Source organism: Malus sylvestris, chromosome 2, assembly GCF_916048215.2.
Source record: "Malus sylvestris chromosome 2, drMalSylv7.2, whole genome shotgun sequence".
Lineage (NCBI taxonomy): Eukaryota > Viridiplantae > Streptophyta > Magnoliopsida > Rosales > Rosaceae > Malus > Malus sylvestris.
In genome coordinates, this window is record NC_062261.1 from 31,635,099 (window position 1) to 31,655,572 (window position 20,474).

The 20,474-nt window shown below is 40.8% G+C and overlaps 1 protein-coding gene and 1 pseudogene across 2 annotated transcripts; one reads left to right on the forward strand and one right to left on the reverse strand.

The window, feature by feature from the left end:
- Positions 1–1,252: 1,252 nt before the first annotated feature.
- On the forward strand, positions 1,253–14,339 carry LOC126582389 (ABC transporter I family member 6, chloroplastic-like; annotated as a pseudogene).
- Positions 14,340–16,641: 2,302 nt separating this feature from the next.
- On the reverse strand, positions 16,642–20,427 carry LOC126582466 (uncharacterized). Of its 2 annotated transcripts, XR_007609537.1 has the most exons (3): positions 19,709–20,427; positions 18,565–18,802; positions 17,932–18,519 (listed from the first exon to the last, which is right to left on the reverse strand). XR_007609537.1 is itself a non-coding variant. In XM_050246628.1 (2 exons), exons 1-2 carry the CDS (start codon positions 20,250–20,252, stop codon positions 16,924–16,926), a joined length of 726 nt encoding a protein of 241 aa, XP_050102585.1. In that variant the 5' UTR covers positions 20,253–20,417; the 3' UTR covers positions 16,642–16,923. The 2 variants fall into 2 exon arrangements, 1 of the variants encoding a protein (XP_050102585.1); XM_050246628.1 differs by lacking the exons at positions 17,932–18,519; positions 18,565–18,802 and adding an exon at positions 16,642–17,105 and having other exon boundaries at positions 19,709–20,417.
- Between the last annotated feature and the right edge of the window lie 47 nt (positions 20,428–20,474).

The window sequence follows — 20,474 nt, forward strand, 5'->3', positions numbered from 1 at the left end:
ATTATAATTTTATACAATATCTATAAAACATTTCAATCTCATACATTTAATATTATTTTATTTCGTTAAAAAATATGTTAAGTTAACCGTTAAGTGATAACATGGCAAATATGGTGTCCCCATTTGTACTAACGTGACTATCACATTTGTGCCACGTGACTCAACACTTAATAAAAAGTTGAAAATATTAAAATAATTAATTAAAGAAAAGTAAAGAAAAAAAACAAAACATCCCCTTCGTCTTCCCTATCCGAGCCCGACCTATTCTCCCATCTCCCATCCCCTATCACCCACCCCTTCCCCCATTAATTCTACACCTCCATCTAACCCAAAATTCCAATTTCCCCTTCGTCTTCCTCACCCGAGTCCACCCCCTTCTCCCATCTTCCATCACCCACCCCTTCCCCCATTAATTCTGAACTCATTCTCAAACCCAATAAAAACCCGAAAACCTATCTTCCCCTTAAAAACACCAACTCTCCCTAATCTCCGTCGTCTGCTGGTTTTCCAGCGATTTGATCTTTTCCTTCGACCACCCTTATCCACCTACCAAGCTCATGTTCGATTGCAACGATATCGAGCCTCCTCGAATTGGAACTTCCAGCATCGACACCAAGCCGAACCGAATCTGCACCACCGAGCCACATCATGCCGTCGCTGCTGCCTGAAATCGAACCCGCCTCATGCAATTCCTTTGTGATAGGCAATGGGTGGTTGTAGCGTGCAACTTAGGGTAGGAAAGATTTGGGGCTAAGGGTTGGTGATGGCAGAATGAAGATGAAGAAGGGAACTAATGATTAGAGAAATGTGCATAAGTGATGGGGGAAAGGGGTGGATGAACCTGCGACCTGAGGTGGGAAAATTTTGGGAAGGATTAGTGATAGGAGAAGGAAGATGAAGAGGATTTATGGTTAGAGAAAGGTACAAAAGTGATGGGTGAAAGGGTAGAGCCGTGGAAGGGTGGCTCAGGTAGGGAAGATGAAGAGGGGGTTTTTGTTTTTGTTTTTGTTTTTTTTTACTTTTCTTTAATTAATTATTTTAATATCTTAATTTTTTTATTAAGTGGTTAGACACATGGCACAAATGTGACATCCCGTCAGCATAAATGGGAATCTCATATTTGCCACGTTATCACTTAACGGTTAATTTAACAGATTTTTTAATGATTGTATGAAATTGAAATAAAATAATACTAAATGTATGTGATTAAAATGTTTTAAAATGTTGTATGTGGTTTATGGGTAAAATGTAATTTACCCTTAATTTACAGTTAGGCATCCCTATTGAATTGTATTTTGGGCTTTTTGCACTTGCAGCGGTAACAATCCGATGGCGCTGTCGCGATTCCATCAGTACTCTTCCCGCCCTACCACCACCATCCCCACTGCAATCTTCTTCTTCTGCTACTTGTGTTGTTAGCAGCTATTCACCCTCCAAGTCCCCAGTATTTACAGGTTCTGCCCTCCGCCCCCTCTGTTGGCCATCACGCCACCGGCAGCTGCGGTCTCTGACGGCGGTGAAGGTGAAGGTGAAAGGTAGCCTCTCCTCCGCCGCGGAAACTTCAGTTTTCAGCAGTAGAGGAGGGGAAGGAGAGAAGGAGCTGCTACTCCAAGTTGAGGATCTAACGGCCGTGATTGCCGAATCCAAACAGCAGATTCTCAAGGGCGTCAACCTCTCTGTCTACCAAGGGGAGGTTCATGCTATTATGCGAAAGAACGGTTAAGGGAAGAGCACTTTCGCCAAGGTCCGTATTATCAAGGGCTCCTTATGAAGTGTGAAAGTGCTTTTGGTGAAAGTGTGTTTAGGTTGACTTAGGTGCTTTTCTAAGATTTACTTTTTAAAGACACTTTTATCAAAAGCATTTTAGTCCTTTTATAAGACTTCCAAACGCACCCTAATTTTGTCATTCTTGTCTACATTCGTTTGTTCATTGGTTCAGGTTCTGGCTGGGCATCCGGAATACCAAGTTACCGGAGGTAGTGTTGTGTTTAAAGGGGAAAACTTGCTTGAAATGCCAGCGGAAGACCGGTCACTTGCGGGGCTTTTTATGAGTTTCCAGTCCCCAGTTGAGATCCCTGGTGTCACCAACATTGATTTTCTCAACATGGCGTACAATGCTCGCAGAAAGAAAGTAGGACTGCCCGAACTTGGACCGATTGAGGCAAGCGAGCTACAACCATTCATTCTTGTCCGAAGCCGCTGTTGGAGATGTCTCTGGTGGTTTATTGATTCATTCTTTTATCTTTATTTATGTCCTTGCAGTTCTATGCTTATATATTTCCTAAACTTGATCTTGTCAACATGAAGACGGACTTCCTTAATCGAAATGTTAATGAAGGCTTCAGTGGAGGTGAAAAGAAGCGCAACGAGATTTTGCAACTGGTGGTAGTATGGCTATCATTCTTAGTTAATATTACTGCTGCTTTTGTAATCTTGATCAAAACTTCATTTGTAAGAAAATGCCTGGTATCAAGTTTGTGTTGAATATATAGCATAATTACAATATTTGTAGAATTATGTAAAGCTGTGGGAAGTGGGTTTCTTCCCCGGAGATATTGTCGTTCCTTGGAATTCATGTAAGCTGTACGTACTTCATTACTTGTCTTTGTATTCACACACTTCTGCTAAATGCAGGTTTTGGGAGCAGAGTTGTCTATTTTGGATGAAATTGATTCTGGGCTGGATGTCGATGCACTTCGAGATGTAGCAAAGGCAGTCAATGGGCATCTGACTCCGACAAATTCTGTATTGATGATTACTCATTATCTACGACTTCTGGAATTTATAAAGCCAACATGTATCCATATTATGGTAAGTCATTGGAAGATGTGAAAACATACATGGACAAGACAGTTTTTGGGTCTTGGTTCATGTATTTGTCTCATGAAATTAGAAAATAAAAAGGAAATGTAATAAGGATACTCTATATAAGACGTGGTTCAAAAAAAAGTATGACAAGGTAAATGAGTTTGTTAGTTTCATGTGTCCAGTAATTTTTCTGGGATTGCATAAACATATTGATTGGATTTTTCGCTGTTCTATCTTCATGTCATGGCTTCCTATAAGCAAATCTGTTAAAGGTTTAGTGGATAGGACATTAGCAAATAGGGCTTGTTTCATGCATTCTTCCCCAGGATTCCTGGTATATTTGTTTTTACTTAAGAGTGAACAGGGTGGGCAAGATTTGAGAGTTAGATTGTAGAAGCTCCACATACTAGTAGAATTAATACAACCAAGATAACGTCATGTTATTTAGGAGATATATGAATTGGGCATAACCTTGGAACTATATCAACTCACGAAGATTGGAAAAAGAAGAAATTTCTCTTGTTTTTTGAATTTTTTTTAGCTTTTAGAAGGCAATTGAAAAACGGTTATATAATTTGGCTGCTAGAACATTGTACAGGATAATCAATAAGTTATCATTGTGAGGAATACATTAAGCTTCTAAAACTGTTCCTAGGTTCTATTTCAGTATTGATCTAATTATTTAATTAAATGATTTTATAGGAGGATGGGAAAATTATAAAGACAGGTGACATCTCCTTAGCAGAAGTACTAGAGAAGGAAGGGTACAAGGCAATTTCTTGAGCATAACAACTTGAAAGGTATTGCTCTTTCTTTCTCACTCTCTTAAACCTCAAAACATCTTTTATTGCTTGTAAACTAATATTGTAGGTGTGGACCATTAACTTAATTTATCTTCTCAAATAAAGGTGGCTCGACTAGTGCATTATATTATCTACAATACTTTATTTGTCCTTCAATCACATTTATTTGCCTTCTTGCATATAATTGTTTTAACTCCGCCTATGTCTTACATGGCCGGTCCCAAGCCCGGATAAAGGAGGAGGGGGAGGGCGTCAGGTAGTCGACAGCCGGCACTCCATGATCACGTCGAATCCTTATGAAAATGAATCCAGAACAAAATCGCGCTAAAGCTAGGGCGTCACCCGTAAGTGGCGCGCTGTGTGGCCTGAGCACAGTGATAAGTGAGCAAGGGTCGCTGTATCTCCATCGGCACCCGGATGCAGTGTTAAATGAGCAAGGGGGCCATAGAAACTTCTTTTCGAACGACTCCACTCAAAGTTGTTTGGGAGCATATGCTCCTATCAACTTTACCCGGGACACACAAGAGAAGTACTTTGATCCTATTAGACGGGGGAGGGTGAAGAAGCTAGGACAGAAGGGTAGAGTTCAAGAGAGCAAAATGCGTTTAGGAACGTGGAATATAGGAACCTTAACGGGAAAATCTATGGAAGTAGTGGAAGTTATGGTGAGGAGAAGGATAAATATTATGTGCCTACAAGAAACTAAGTGGGTTGGTAGTAAGGCAAAGGATCTAGAAAACTCAGGGTTTAAACTTTGGTATTCGGGCACAAATAGAACGAGAAACGGTGTTGGCATCATCGTGGACAAGACCTTGGTACAAGATGTTGTAGATGTCAAGAGGGTAGGAGATAGAATCATGGCAATCAAGATTGTAATAGGACAAGAACTTATCAATGTGATTAGTGCGTACGCACCTCAAGTAGGGTTGGATACGAGTTCGAAGGAGAAATTTTGGAAAGATCTTGGAGACTTGGTGCAAGGAATTGCTCAGACGGAGAAGTTATTTATAGGAGGAGATTTAAATGGACACGTGGGTAGGGAGACAGGCAACTATGGAGGTTTTCATGGTGGCCATGGTTTTGGGGAGAGAAATGAGGATGGGGAAGCTATCTTGGATTTTGCAATGGCATATGATCTCTTCTTAGCCAACACCTTCTTTAAGAAGAGAGAAGAACATGTGATCACCTACAAGAGTGGGTCGTCAAAAACACAAATAGATTTTCTTCTAATGAGGAAAGGGGATCGTATAACTTGTAAGGATTGCAAAGTTATACCAGGAGAGAGCGTGGCTAATCAACATCGCTTGTTGGTGATGGATGTACATATCAAAAGAGTAAGACAAAAGAACAAGACTTGGAAGTGCCCAAGGACTAGATGGTGGAATCTAAAAGAAGAAAAACAAGCAATTTTCAAAGAGAAGGTAATCACCCAATGTGTGTGGGATAGAGAGGGGGAAGCTAGCCAAATGTGGGATTCCATGGCTAGTTGTATCCGAAAAGTAGCAAAAGAGGTATTAGGAGAGTCCAAGGGCTTTGCCCCACACCAAAAGGAATCTTGGTGGTGGAATGAGGAGGTACAAACAAAGGTGAAGGCTAAGAAGGAATGTTGTAAAGCCTTATACAAGGAGAGGACTGATGAAAATGGTGAAAGGTATAGAAAAGCGAAGCAAGAGGCGAAGAAAGCTGTCAGAGAAGCTAAGTTAGCGGCTTACGACGATATGTATAAACGACTAGATACCAAAGAAGGAGAGTTGGATATCTATAAACTATCTAGAGCAAGGGAAAAGAAGACAAGGGACCTAAACCAAGTGAGGTGCATCAAGGATGAGGATGGAAAGGTTCTTGCTACAGAGAACGCGGTTAAAGACAGATGGAGAGGTTATTTTCATAATCTTTTCAATGAAGGACATGAAATGAGTGTTTCTTTAGGGGAGTTGAGTAACTCAGAAGAGTGTAGAAACTACTCCTTTTATCGTCGAATCCGGAAGGAAGAAGTGGTTGTAGCTTTGAAGAAGATGAAGCATAAAAAAGCAATAGGCCCAGACGATATACCAATCGAAGTGTGGAAACTTTTGGGAGAGACAGGTATAACATGGCTCACTGACCTTTTCAATAGGATTTTGAAAACGAAGAAGATGCCAAATGAGTGGCGAATGAGCACTTTGGTGCCTATCTACAAGAATAAGGGCGACGTACAAAATTGCATGAACTATAGGGGTATTAAGCTAATGAGTCATACAATGAAGCTCTGGGAGAGAGTCATTGAGCATAGATTGAGGCAAGAGACACGGGTTTCGGACAACCAATTCGGGTTCATGCCAGGGCGCTCAACCATGGAGGCAATCTATCTCTTACGAAGATTGATGGAAAGATATAGAGATGGGAAAAAGGATTTACACATGGTCTTTATAGATTTGGAAAAAGCGTATGATAGGGTCCCAAGAGACATTCTTTGGAGGATTTTAGAGAAGAAAGGAGTACGAGTAGCATATATCCAAGCTATAAAGGATATGTATGAAGGAGCAAAGACTGCCGTAAGAACTCATGAAGGACAAACCGAAAGCTTTCCCATAACTGTAGGATTACATCAAGGCTCATCCTTAAGTCCTTAACTTTTTGCGTTGGTAATGGATGAGTTAACACGACATATTCAAGATGATATTCCTTGGTGTATGCTTTTCGCAGACGATATAGTGTTGATAGATGAAACTCAGGAAGGGGTAAATGCAAAGCTTAACCTTTGGAGAGAAGTGTTGGAATCTAAAGGTCTTCGCCTAAGCCGATCAAAGACAGAATATATGGAGTGCAAGTTCAGTGCAAATGGAGGCCAAAACGAGTTAGGGGTGAGGATCGGAGATCAAGAAATACCAAAGAGCGACCGTTTTCGTTACCTAGGATCTATCTTGTAAAAGAACGGAGAATTAGATGGAGATCTCAACCATAGAATACAAGCTGGATGGATGAAGTGGAAGAGTGCATCCGGCGTGTTGTGTGACCGCCGTATGCCACTGAAGCTCAAGGGAAAATTTTATAGGACGGCAATAAGGCCGGCGATGCTGTATGGCACAGAATGTTGGGCGGTGAAACATCAACACGTACACAAAATGGGTGTAGCGGAGATGAGGATGCTTCGTTGGATGTGTGGGCACACGAGAAAGGATAAGATTAGGAATGAGGATATCCGGGGTAAAGTAGGAGTAGCCGAAATTGAAGGAAAGATGAGAGAAAATCGGTTACGGTGGTTTGGACATGTGCAAAGAAGGCCTACTGACGTTCCGATTAGAAGATGCGACTATGGGACAGAGGTTCAGGGCCGAAGGGGTAGAGGAAGACCTGGGAAAACTTTGGAAGAGACTCTAAGAAAAGACTTAGAGTACTTGGATCTAACGAAGGACATGACACAGGATCGAGCACAATGGCGTTCTAAGATTCATATAGCCGATCCCACTCAGTGACTTGGATTTTCCAAGTCTCCAACCGAGAAGTTTTCCTCATTCGGGAAATTAAGAGAACACTACCCCAACCTACATGCTCCACTCAGAAAGCTTCAACATACAAGCTTTAACAAAAGAAAATTCAAAGAACTTAGCGAAGAAGGCTTTGGTGTATTTAACACAATACGTTGAAATGAAGGAAAGCTTATTTATTGATATCCCCGATAAGCTACAAATATGTACATATACATGAGTCAAAATAAGCACACAAGAGGGAGCCTTCACAAAGGTTGCTTAGGAGAAGTCTCAGCAGTCGGTAGAGCCCCAGAAAGAGAAGGCACCGGAGGGGGATCATTTGGAGCCTCAGTACTGGACAGAACCCTAGAAGGAGGAGGCATCAGAGGTTGATCATTTGGAGCTTCATTACGCGGTACAGCCCCAGAAGACGAAGGCAATAAATGCCTTTGGAACAAACCCACAAATCTCTGATGATCAAGTAAAACCTGACCATCAGTTTCCTTCATCTGGTCAAGCTTCCTCTTCATGTTTGTAGCATAGTCATGTGCGAGCCGGTGCAACTGTTTATTCTCATGCTTGAGCCCTCTAATCTCCTGTTTGAGACTCATCACTTCAGCCGCCAATGATTCAACTTGGCGGGTTCGAGCAAATAGGCGTTGGGCCATATTAGACACAGAACCTGCACACTGAACACTGAGAGCCAGCGAATCCTTAACAGCTAACTCATCAGACCGTTTGGAAAGTAGTCTGTTATCTTTGGGAGTGAGAAGGTTCCTGGCCACCACCGCAGCGGTCATATCATTCTTCATCACGGAATCCCCAACGGTAAGAGGACCAGTAGGGGAGACGAAGGATGGGCGCCATATGTTGTCTGGAGAAGCCGGGGCTGCCTCTTCAACAAGGTTCAAGTCAAAACGACGGTCGGAGGGGCCAGACATTTTCAAAGGTGTTGAAGAGAGAAGAGGTCGGACAAATCAAGATCTTAGAAGTGCAAGAATGAAGCTTCTACTGGTGGAGATTTAAGTGTGCTTTGGAACTTAATGCCAGCCCCTATAAAAATCTGCACTCGACGAAGCTTCAGAAATCGAAGAGGCGCCTGCTCAGAAATCGAAGAGGCGTTTGCTTTCTCAAAAGCTGGGCTGCTTAGAGATCACGAGGGTTGATCTCAGAAATCGAAGAGGCGTTTGCTTTCTCAAAAGTTGGGCTGCTCAAAGACCACGAAGGCCAATCTCAAAAATCGAAGAGGCGCTCGCTTTCTCAAAAGCTGGGCTCCCTAGAGACCACGAGGGCCGATATCAGAAATCGAAGAGGCACCTACTTTTCCAACCTTTTCCAGCCTTGTCAGCACCTGTCACACGCACACTCAGTTTTGCGGAAATTATGGGCATTCTGTCAAAGACTTCTGGGGAAGTAGAAAACACATGAATCTTACTGTTCAATCACCCACTTCCTACACGCAACAATAGCTCATGGGTACCACAGATAACTTTGCCAAAGTTCTCTGCCAAAGTTGAGCACGTGAAGCTTGCAGCTCCCACTACATCGCTCTGACCAAGAAGGGTAAAAGAATAGCAAAGAAACAGCACTAACAAAGTTTAGACCCATAAATTTTGAAGGTCTAGCTACCATATTATTACCCACAAGGGTAAAGGAACAGTACCACTGCTGGATAATTGGAAAGTCCCTGTGTGTCAACCTCTGTGCTTCGTGGCAAGGTAGACTAGCAAACATGCCCAACCTTTACTCACATTCGAGAAAACTCCCAATAAGATTGCTTGCTCCAAAATCGAAGAGGCACCGTCCTCCGAATCTCGAGAGCCAGACTCCCAACATGACTACTTTCTTAAAAATCGAAGAGAGGGTAAAGGAACAGTACCATTGCTGGATAATTGGAAAGTCCCTGTGTGTCAACCTCTGTGCTTCGTGGCAAGGTAGACTAGCAAACATGCCCAACCTTTACTCACATTCGAGAAAACACTCCCAACAAGATTGCTTGCTCCAAAATCGAAGAGGCACCGCCCTCCGAATCTCGAGAGCCAGACTCCCAACATGATTACTTTCTCAAAAATCGAAGAGACACTGCTCCCCGAATCTCGAGAGCCAGACCCCCAGCATGATTGCTTTCTCAAAAATCGATGAGGCATCGTTCTCCGAATCAATCGAAGAGGCGCTCGCTTTCTCAAAAGCTGGGCTGCTCAGAGACCACGATGGCCGATCTCAGAAATCGAAGAGGCACCTACTTTTCTAGCCTTGTCAACACCTGTCACACGCACACTCAGCTTTGCAGAAATTATGGGCATTCTGTCGAAGACTTCTGGTGAAGTAGAAAGCACATGAATCTTACTGTTCAATCACCCACTTCCCACACGCAACAATAGCTCATGGGTACCACAAATAACTTTGCCAAAGTTCTCTGCCAAAGTTGAGCACGTGAAGCTTGCAGCTCCCACTACATCGCTCTGACCAAGAAAGGTAAAAGAATAGCAAAGAAACATCACTAACAAAAGTTTAGACACATAAATTTTGAAGGTCTAGCTACCATATTATTACCCACAACTGTAAAGGAACAGTACCACTGCTGGATAATTGGAAAGTCCCTGTGTGTCAACCTCTGTGCTTCGTGGCAAGGTAGACTAGCAAACATGCCCAACCTTTACTCACATTCGAGAAAACTCCCAATAAGATTGCTTGCTCCAAAATCGAAGAGGCACCGTCCTCCGAATCTCGAGAGCCAGACTCCCAACATGACTACTTTCTCAAAATCGAAGAGAGGGTAAAGGAACAGTACCATTGCTGGATAATTGGAAAGTCCCTGTGTGTCAACCTTTGTGCTTCGTGGCAAGGTAGACTAGCAAACATGCCCAACCTTTACTCACATTCGAGACAACACTCCCAACAAGATTGCTTGCTCCAAAATCGAAGAGGCACCACCCTCCGAATCTCGAGAGCCAGACTCCCAACATGATTACTTCCTCAAAAATCGAAGACACTGCTCTCCGAATCTCGAGAGTCATACCCCCAGCATGATTGCTTTCTCAAAAATCGAAGAGGCATCGTTCTCCGAATCTCGAGAGCCAGATACCACAGACCACTTTTTCAAAGTGCTCTGACAGAGTTAAAACATGTGAAACTGGCAGCTCCCACTACCGTGCTATGACCAAGCAGGGTAAAGGAATAGCATTACTACTTGTTGTTAGGGAGACTCCTATATATGTCGACCTCCATCCCCAACGGACAGGCAGACCTGCAAAAATGCTCAACCCTTCATCATATCTGAGAGGGCACTCCCAACGAAGCCTTTCGAAATATTCAGCTTTCTTTCCCCCCGATAATACCTCTGCAAACAAGCTATACTAGAGCAAGAATATCTCATATCATCAGGGTTAAAAGCAAGAGTATCCCATATCATGCTTTTTCCCTGTCTTTTCTTTTGGCCTTGTTTTTACCTGCAAGACAAGGAGAAAGAGAGCAATCAGTCAGCACTTGGAATCAAGCTTCCAGCCAGGAACTGACTGCCTGGAACCCCTTACCTGATTACTTACCTGGCATTGCTCTCGAGTACTCATCTTCAACATCTTATGTTTCCAGGGAAGATTCCGCATCTGCTTGAGGAACAGATAGGGCAAGTGCGAAGGATACAAGGAAGCATGTGGAGACAAGCGTAACAGCACACGTGCCGATACATTCATTACTCTGTCAAAAGCAAAAGTATCCCATATCAGCAGGGTGGAACGTACTCTAGATTTGATGGACTTGTTTTGACCCTCAAATTCTTCAGTCGGCCTTATACTCTGGAGGAAACCAGAAAACCCTCCAGCTCAGTTCAAGAATAAGCCTGTGGAAAGTTACTTCTTCAAAAGCAAAAGTATCTCATATCATCTCTTCTCATTTTTCTTCTCTTTATCCTTCATGCTGCTGCAAGATGGGGAGAAGGTGAACAATCAGTCGGAGCTCTGATTGCTTACCTTGTCTGTCACCTCTTTCAGCAGACCCCCTAGCTCGGCGACTTGGGGGACTCCTACTACATGGTTTGTATCGCGCTTGACCAAGCCTGAAACTACAAGTAAGCTTCAAGTGAAATTGATACATTACCTTGTGCATCTCCACCAGTTAAAGATACCACCCCTGGATGGAGGAAGAGTACTTCCAGAGAAGATGCCACATCTACCTATGAGACAGATAAGGCAAGTCAAGACGACACCACACTCCGATACTTAGAAGTTTCGTGATTACGAGATCATTCTCCCACAATATTTCCTAATGTCATTTGTACTAAATCATTCACTTGTACTCACTAAATGAGAGCTTGAACCTATGTACTTGTGTAAACCCTTCACAATTAATGAGAACTCTTCTATTCCGTGGACGTAGCCAATCTGGGTGAACCACGTACATCTTGTGTTTGCTTTCCTATCTCTATCCATTTATATACTTATCCACACTAATGACTGGAGCAATCTAGCGAAGATCACAAAAAGCGATCGTTTTCGCTACCTAGGATCTATCTTGCAAGAGAACGGAGAATTAGATGGAGATCTCAACCATAGAATACGAGCTGGATGGAAAGAGTGCATCCGGCGTGTTGTGTGACCGTCGTAGGCCACTGAAGCTCAAGGGAAAATTTTATAGGACGGCAATAAGGCTAGCGATGTTGTATGGCACAGAATGTTGGGTGGTGAAGCATCAACACGTACACAAAATGGGTGTAGCGGAGATGAGGATGCTTCGTGGGATGTGTGGGCACACGAGAAAGGATAAGATTGGGAATGAGGATATCCGAGGTAAAGTAGGAGTAGCCGAAATTGTAGGAAAGATGAGAGAAAATCGGCTCCGGTGATTTTGAACATGTGCAAAGAAGGCCGACTGACGCTCCGGTTCGAAGATGTGACTACGGGACAGAGGTTCAGGGCCGAAGGGGTAGAGGAAGACCTAGGACAACTTTGGAAGAGACTCTAAGAAAAGACTTAGAGAACTTGGATCTAACGGAGGACATGACACAAAACCGAGCGCAATGGCGTTCTAGGATTCATATAGCCGACCCCACTTAGTGGGAAAAGGCTTTGTTGTTGTTGTTGTTGTTGTTGTTGTTGCATATAATTGTTTTGATTCATGTGGTCATGGTAAGGCAATTAGATGGCCCTTCCCCCCCTTAAATTATGAAAGAAGAACTTCAGGTTTCTAAGTGAGCTTCAGCATCCTATTTAGAATAGGAGATGATTTTCCATTTTTGTAAGAACTTGCTCCTTACGAGTTTAATAATTCATAGGTTACCATGTTTATTTGTTACTGCCCTACTTGCATCCATGCATTTGCAATGAACTGTTATGCCAGGGAATGATCCAATAAAGTAAGTGACCACAGGTCAGGTTTAGATTTCTATGTCTAATTAACAAAACAAGAAGTGTGGCATACTTTATTTAGGTGCTATGGAGATCCATTGCTAGTGTCTTCTTTAGTTCCATTTAGTTGGGATTCAGCTTCAGGAGAAGTTATACAGATTTGGACATTGGCGAGCTATCTTTGCTGTTGCTGTCAGAGAATTTCTAGCTATTTTCATTTCTATGCTAGTAGATGGAGCTTGAAATCTTCAAGCTTTTTATGCAACTTTTGTGTTAGAAAGTTATGCGACAATAAATCTCTTTCCTTCTATTAATTTGGAAGGCTAAGGTGCCCCTAAGGCACTAGTTTTTGCTTGGTTAGTTGCTTATGCAGGGTTAATACTTTTATTAAGATTTGAAAAAAAAAAAGAGACAAAAATGTTTGTTTATTTCCGTATTGATTATATACAGTGTGGAAAAGTGAGAAGGAAAGTGTTTGTATTCTATTTCAAGGATGAGATGAATTGATTAGTGGTATCGCCCATTCTTCAATATTAAAGTCTGTTTGTGCATCTGAATTTCCTGTTGTTTCAAGGATACTTTTGTCTAGATTTCTGACTGTTAGCCCTATTACTGTTCATATCTCAGGGATTCAATTATTTTTGTCCCATAGCATCTTGTGCTTTTAACTAGCATGGTTCACCCCTTATATTCAAATGAATTGTTTGTGCATTTTTTTTGGGATTAAAATGTAATTTTGTTTTAAATTTCTTTCTTTACTGCATCTTTTGCTTAGGCAGCTCTCTTAACCTTTTCTGTTTCTGTGGCCGAAAAGCGCATGGCTCCGGTTTCCTTTCCAAGATGAAAATGTCATGCAAGAGAACACAATGGACACAAGCTCAGATGTAGTATTACTGAAACTGCTTCAGGGTAATACTTTCTCAGATATGTTGATGTTGATCATTAGTATCATCCAAGTTTTTGCGGGTTTACTCAACTTGTTAGGCTGGTCGTTTGCTCCCACGTGGAGTTGGTTCCTCAAGATACCTATGTAGCTATTTACTACAGTTTCCTTCCTCCCAAAGATTTTAGAGTTTTTCGGAGGCCCCAGTTTCACATCTGAGTTCGCAAAGCAGGTTTGGGATCTCTGGATAAAAAGAAAAAATTCGTGGACTTTTGAAAATAAACATCATGTGACAATGGTTGCTAATGAAGTCAAGTGATAGTAAAACCAGTTCTGCCTGCTCGATTAGGATTTTTCGCATGCAATGGGGAAGGAAATTCCTCAAGATTCAGAATGTGAATGATATGGGAATGCAAATGCTGTTCCTGGTTACTACCACAAATCTTGGCCTAATGGTCTAATGCTGAAACACAGTTGCTCTGAATGACTCTCAGTTAGACATCCCACTGCTGACGACAATTCCGAAGCTTCCTGGCCTTAGTTTGTTGATTCTGAACCATTGCTATATGATTAGCGTCCAAAATATACCGTCATATGATGTTTGAGGAGCGCGGGATAGCAGTGATCACCGATTCACTTGAACTGCTTGTGTTGTCTTGCAATTCTCACTTGGACAATAAACAAATTATATGGTATATTTGATTGCTGCTGCATCTGTTGTACATCTCACTTTGATACTAATGTTGTTTTGTCCCTTTCTCGTTCTTGCAGATTTGATTCTGAGAAAAGCGGGTGCAGGAGTAATGATCTCTTCCCGAAAATAAACATCATATGTTCTCCTCTCTTGATATTTTTCTTCTGCATTCCCTTCTGTCTTTCTTTCCTCTTTTCTTGCCGTACGTTCTCTTCTCTTGCTTGGATGATTGTTTTATAGGCAAAGTGCCTTTCAACCTAACAAACCTACCGAGCCACTTTCTTTGACAATTATGTAAAGGTATGGGCGATGGAAAACGCGTGGGCATCTATATTTTTTATAAACGTTTTTAGTTTTTCACGTGTTTCTTTATTTTTGGTCATTAGATTCAACACATAGAATGAAAATAACATCTAGGATTAAATACGGGTGTGGACGAGGAGAAAAATCTATCTGAAATCGAGGAAGTTATAAATCGGAAACGGAAAAAAAAAAATGAAAATGAGATCAACTAGAGTTTTGGTTAAATAAAGGTGGAATCCACTATTTTTTCACTCTTGATATTATTTCGTACGCACTAGTTTTACAAGGGAAGTTAGGAATTAGATTGTGTGTTTTCGAGGAAGCCAAATATCATTACCATGTGGCGAAAACAAATTGTCAGCATTTCCATAAGATCAAGGTAGTGCTATACACACATTTATTGTACTTCTCATAATTTTCGAAATGAATTGAAGAAAATCAAGATTCAAAAATTAGCAAGAGTGTAGAATGTAAAAATGAGTATGTGAATAACAATATCCAAGTTCAATTGTCGTGCACGTGACCCGACCTACTTTTCTAGGGTTGTCTTTTGTCAATTTATTCTCTTCTTTTTCTTTATAACCCACATACTGAATCATCAGTTAACCACAATGTTCTAAAAAACGCTAGGCGCTAGTTGAGTGGTGGACAGGGGCCTAGCGCCTAGGCGGCTAGGCACTAGGCAGATTTATGTAAATTTATTATATATCTTGTAAATAAGTGCTTATTTACACTAAAAAGAAAGGGGTGTGATATCCACACACCCCTTTTTACTTCTCACACACCCTTTTAATTTTCGGCCGTCGGATTGGATGAAATGAAGAAGATCAACGGACATAAATTAACAAGGGGTGTGTGAGAAGTAAAAAGGGGTGTGTGGATAGCACACCCCAAAAGAAACTATACTTGTATGTATCCCCTTAAAAGTTCTCCAATCAATTCACAATTGGATGAACTTGTAGTCAATCCATCATTTACAAATTAGGTACACCATTTTTATAAGAATACCACTATGAAACTAAAAAAAATAAAAAAACACACAATTTATTAAAAATTATATGTGTATATATATATATATATATATATATATGTGTGTGTGTGTGTGATTCTATTAAGTAAAAAAATAATAAAACATTATCCCAATAATTTATATAAATATATAACACACACATATATATGTATATAATGTATGTATATTTCAAGCTGTTTGAAATGATAAAAACCCCACTTAGAAGTAGCGGGTGGTTATTAAAGATTAAAAACCAAATAACATCCCATCCCTTCTTCAAAAAAAAAAAAAAAAAAAAAAAAAATCCCATCCCATTTGTGTTTTTGACCCCTGCACCCCAACTCTGTCACGCCACCTAAGATTTCCAATAAACCCCACGTAGAGGTAGTGTGTGGTTATTAAAGATTTAAAACCAAATAATATCACATCTCATCTGTGTTTCTGACCCCTCCACCTTAACTTTGTCACGCCATCCAAGATTTCCAAAGCCCATATCATTATCACACTCATTGGAAAGTGGAACACTCTTCCCATCTGAGTTTTTCCGTTTCTTCTTCTTCTTCCTTTAGTCATCAGAATGTCGAATTGGATCTCAAATCCAGATCTCGCTGCCATGGATTAATACCTTAAAAGTTAAGAGTTTCTCTCTTTTTGCATTCTCTCTTTCCTCTTCTACTCACAAAAGGTGAGCAGGATTTCACTTGAGGCTCCACTTTGAGATTGGGCGTTGCAAAGCCTACGTAAGAGTTGCAGAGCCGCCTAGATAGCCGCTAAGAACCGCCCAAACCGCCTAGCTAGCGTCTAGGCAGCCGCCTAAATCTTCCCCGCCTTACAAGAACGTTTTGGCCTAAATCGAGTCGGGACTCCTTCGCTGAACACCTAGGCGGGCCGCCTAGATCGATTTTTAGAACATTGGTTAAATGTCATCAATTAACAATTGAGACAATGACTAATAAAGGTACGTAAGAGGTAGAAAAAGAGTAATGCTAGGAAGACTAAATTTATAGATAAAATTTGTAAATTAAATGATATGAAAGTTGATGATTAGATTATTACTTAAGCTTGATAAACTTGCTCATTTTGCATTGATGACGCATTATTTAGTTTGCAAATTTTATCTATAAATTTAATCTCCCTAGCATTACTCGGTAGAAAAATCAATGTTTTGAGTACGAAAGTGGGACATACATACTCTGGGTACTAAAAGCGAAAATTAGAAAACCTTGACGGTACTAAAATGAAAATTAGCTGAAGTTTTTATTGTGCAATGGTGCCCAACCAATTGCAGCAACAAATTTGGGATGTTAAGTGTTCGAAGAAGGGAGAGAGGAGATGAAAGAAGGAACAAAATACCTGGAAAAAACTCGGGGTTGAGTTGAGCATATATCTTACAAATGCAGATCATGTTTATGCATAATTATACACATTAAGTTGTTCAAGAAATATTGATTATTATTGTTTATTAGTCTGTAAGGACTAATTTTAGTTTCCCGACTTAAACAGTAGCATCAGGATACATGGCTGTCGCCGGTCTCTTTGTAGCCTGGTGGCTTCATGTTCCACATGAGGTTCACCGGGTCAACAGTTCAACTGGCACCACAGGAAACCATGGCTGTCTGTTACCTTAATTTATCAATTCTTCTTAGGAGGAGATAACCGATGTTTTGACCACTCTTCCAGAGCCATGCGGTGTAGGGCATTCATCCTAATGTAAGGACGTTTCTCTCGAATTAGTTTCTCAGCATTTTTCCAGTCCTCTGCCACCCCAAGACCAACTAGTAGTGCACACATGACAGCTACACTTCTCCCATGACCTAAACAGGAAATTACAAAAGAGTTTCTAGTTACAACTCACTACCTGCACCCGTTCAAATAGTTGAGAAATCAAATATCAATACTATGAAGAAACAGACAGCGGAATTTTGTTACAAAATACACAAAGCATTCTCACAGAAAGGGATGTTGAGAATCCCACCAGTTAGAGAAGAAACTTAACAACTTAAATGGGAACTGTTTGCAATCATTTCACTATGATTGCGTTATTTGTGTATTTGAATTGAAGGATTTAGATTTAACTGTTTACTTTACCGTATTCTTATCAAACATTGTAAGCACATTGAAAAGAGAGTTTTGATACTCTTTGTTGACAAATTTTTTAAAATGATTTCGGTTTGAGGGATAATGGATTCAGAATTTAGATTGATTTGAGTCCAGAACCATTTCAGTATGCAGCATTTCGTTTTCTTTTCAACCAGACAGTTAAAGGTTACAGTCTTAAGGATTATATATGTAGGGACGTGACCTTAATCACCCGAAACCTCCAAGCTTGGCCTTTTTTAAGTTTAAATCATAAATTCTATAAACCCGGGCAGCTCCATCTTGTTTGAATTTCCAAGTCATTCCCAAATCCAAGTATAACTGCATGCCTTAGGTATTATTTTATAGCAAAATAGCTGTGTTATATATAGCACAGATCTTAATGAAACAAGTCAAAACTCAAAACCTTAACAAGAAGCTTCAATAGAGAGCGTACCAAACTTGTATAGAAAACCAAGCCAAATCCTAACTAAAACAGGGAAACTAAAATCCACAGGAAACAAACAAACAATCCAGGAATGTAATCCAACCACAAAGATAATATTGAATGAAATCATCTTTTCTTCCATCTCTTTACTTCTTAAACCTTAAATGGTTTTTCAGTGATGTCCTCAACAAATTCTCTCAAAGAAAAGCTATAAATCTAGTGGCTAAAAGTTTGAATAATTCCGCACATAACATCAGGGTAAATCCAGGATCATGCTCAGAAATACACGTGTAAGTGCAAACTTAAATTTAATAACTGTGTGTGACTTGTATTTCTAAAAACCAATAGCAGTGACAGCTTTGTTTCTCCATAAGAAATTACTGGAGGTCTTATCTGGCTTCAAAAATGAGACATTCGGAATGGTTTCAAGGGAAACTGAACCAAAACAATATAAGAATTAAATTACCATTAAGTTTCCTCTTTCCTTTTCTTTTTCTAAGACAATACATTAGTGCAGAGTACTGAGTGTTCCAAAGATGTGACGAAGAGCCCAGTGCTAATCGAATCATTCCACCCTCTTGTTGTGCTGCAATTATAATACACCTACACTTGTTTAATTATTTTTGTTCTTTTTGTGTGACTCCTTTAAAGGTATTTAAATTTCATACAAGTGCCGAGTGGTAATCTGTAAACAATGGATGATGCTGACTTGATTTGGGTTAGTAGAATGAGTATGAAATCAGAGGGACTAGGTACAAGTTGCTACAAGAAGGCACAAGTTAACCAAATAGTAATAAGGAATGTAATTAAAATATAGAACAATGGTGGTCCATATTCCAGTTCTAACAGCTTAAACTTTTGGGAATAGTGGTAAACTAACAACCTTCATCATGGTATTAGAGCAGGAAATACTGAGTTTGAATACCTGTAATTTAATCCTCCCTGAGTTTGAATCCATGTAATTTAATCCTCCCTGAGTTTGAATCCCTGTAACTTAATCCTCCCTATATAAGTTTGATTCCACATATTGATCTCAAAAAGTGGAGAGTGACCCACTTGTGAGTGAGAGAGCTAAAATACAAAACCCTTGAACCACATCTAAACAGCTTAAGCTTGTGTGAATAGTGGTAAGTAAACCAACCAACTTTGTCAATGCTATTACAGACTTTTTGTATGAGATACAACTTGTCAACCTCAACTTAAGTAACTGTCCTAGGAAATTAAGGGGCAGCAAGCCGCTGAGGGCTTTCTGGGTGTTCAGGAGAAGATGCCTATTTGGATGATTAAACAAAGCCATGACATGTTCGCTATGAATGTGCTTCCAATTCTATCAGAGGACATGAACCATCAAACATAGTGTTGGGCAAGGGGCTTTGGCCGATGGAAGTGGAAGAAGATAGCAACTGCAACAATTTTCCAAATTGAAAGGTTAAGAGGCAGGAATATTAGGCTTGAGGCTACATGAATGAAACCTGAGAAGATTTGTTGATGACTGCAGGCCCAAGTGTTTGGATGTTGCGCCTGGTGAAACTAAAGAGTTCACTGAGAAAGTGGTTTCGTGGAATTTGTTTCACAAAAAGAAGAGTGACAAAATTCAAGAAAGCTTTCTGCATGTACTCCATACCCCGTTTCTTATCTACCACGAGCATGCGCGTGAGCAGAGCAGTGGTTGATTAATAAGTACCTCCATAGGGCTTAATCCTAAGGCAATCTTATGTGCATTGCACCACAACTACCCCTTACTTATTCACCTATATAGAAATTTAGGAGCTAATCCCGCTAGACACGTCGCATTGCAACAATTTTGAAATATACACACATATACATGCATTGCAAAACAAGTGAATCTATATCATTACCAAAATGAAAAATTACTAAATTTAGGCAGCATACCGTACGCGCAGTGGACGAAAACAGGCCTATTCTGATCCCTTTTCCGGCAAGCCCACTTGACAGCGGATTCAATGGCAGCCGGTGGAGGAGCCCTTGTGTCCCATGTTGGCACACACAAATAAGAATGCCCTGAAAACTCAGGCTTTCTTGGCAATTCACAAGTGCAATCAACAATAGCAGGATCCCCTGGTGGCAGTTTATCCGGCGAAGAAGGCCACCCGCCGACGAACAAACCCTCACAGATTTCAGTATACGGAGCTTCCCTACTCCGCAATCTCCGCAGCGCCGAGAAAAAGCGAACGAAATACAAATAGGGGCTGAACATTATAATCGACCAAACGGGGAAACTCCCATCTGGGTTCTTCCCCAGCAGCATGGGAAGGTCTATGGATGGGTGAGCAGCAAGTGAAACCAACGCGGATACCAGAGAGGCGTACAAAAATGGTATGGAAAGCACAGTGAAACCAGAGCTTCTGAGGAATGCAAACAACGAGAACAAGACTGCTGCTTTCAACCCTATCAGAACTGATAGACCCACACCCATCTTTGCTCCACTACTGAATGCCCAGATGTGCCACTGCCAGGTGCTTGATGAAAGTCCTGAGAGAGGGTAGGGGCAAACAAAGATTACAGAGAGGTATTCCAGACTCCGAAGTGCCTGTCTAATTGGCCCGAAAATTTTAAAAAGGTGTTCACTATTCAGTCAAATATCACACGTTCGCTTTAAAGTTTTGAAGGGACGTGTGATATTTTCGTTAAAAGCTTT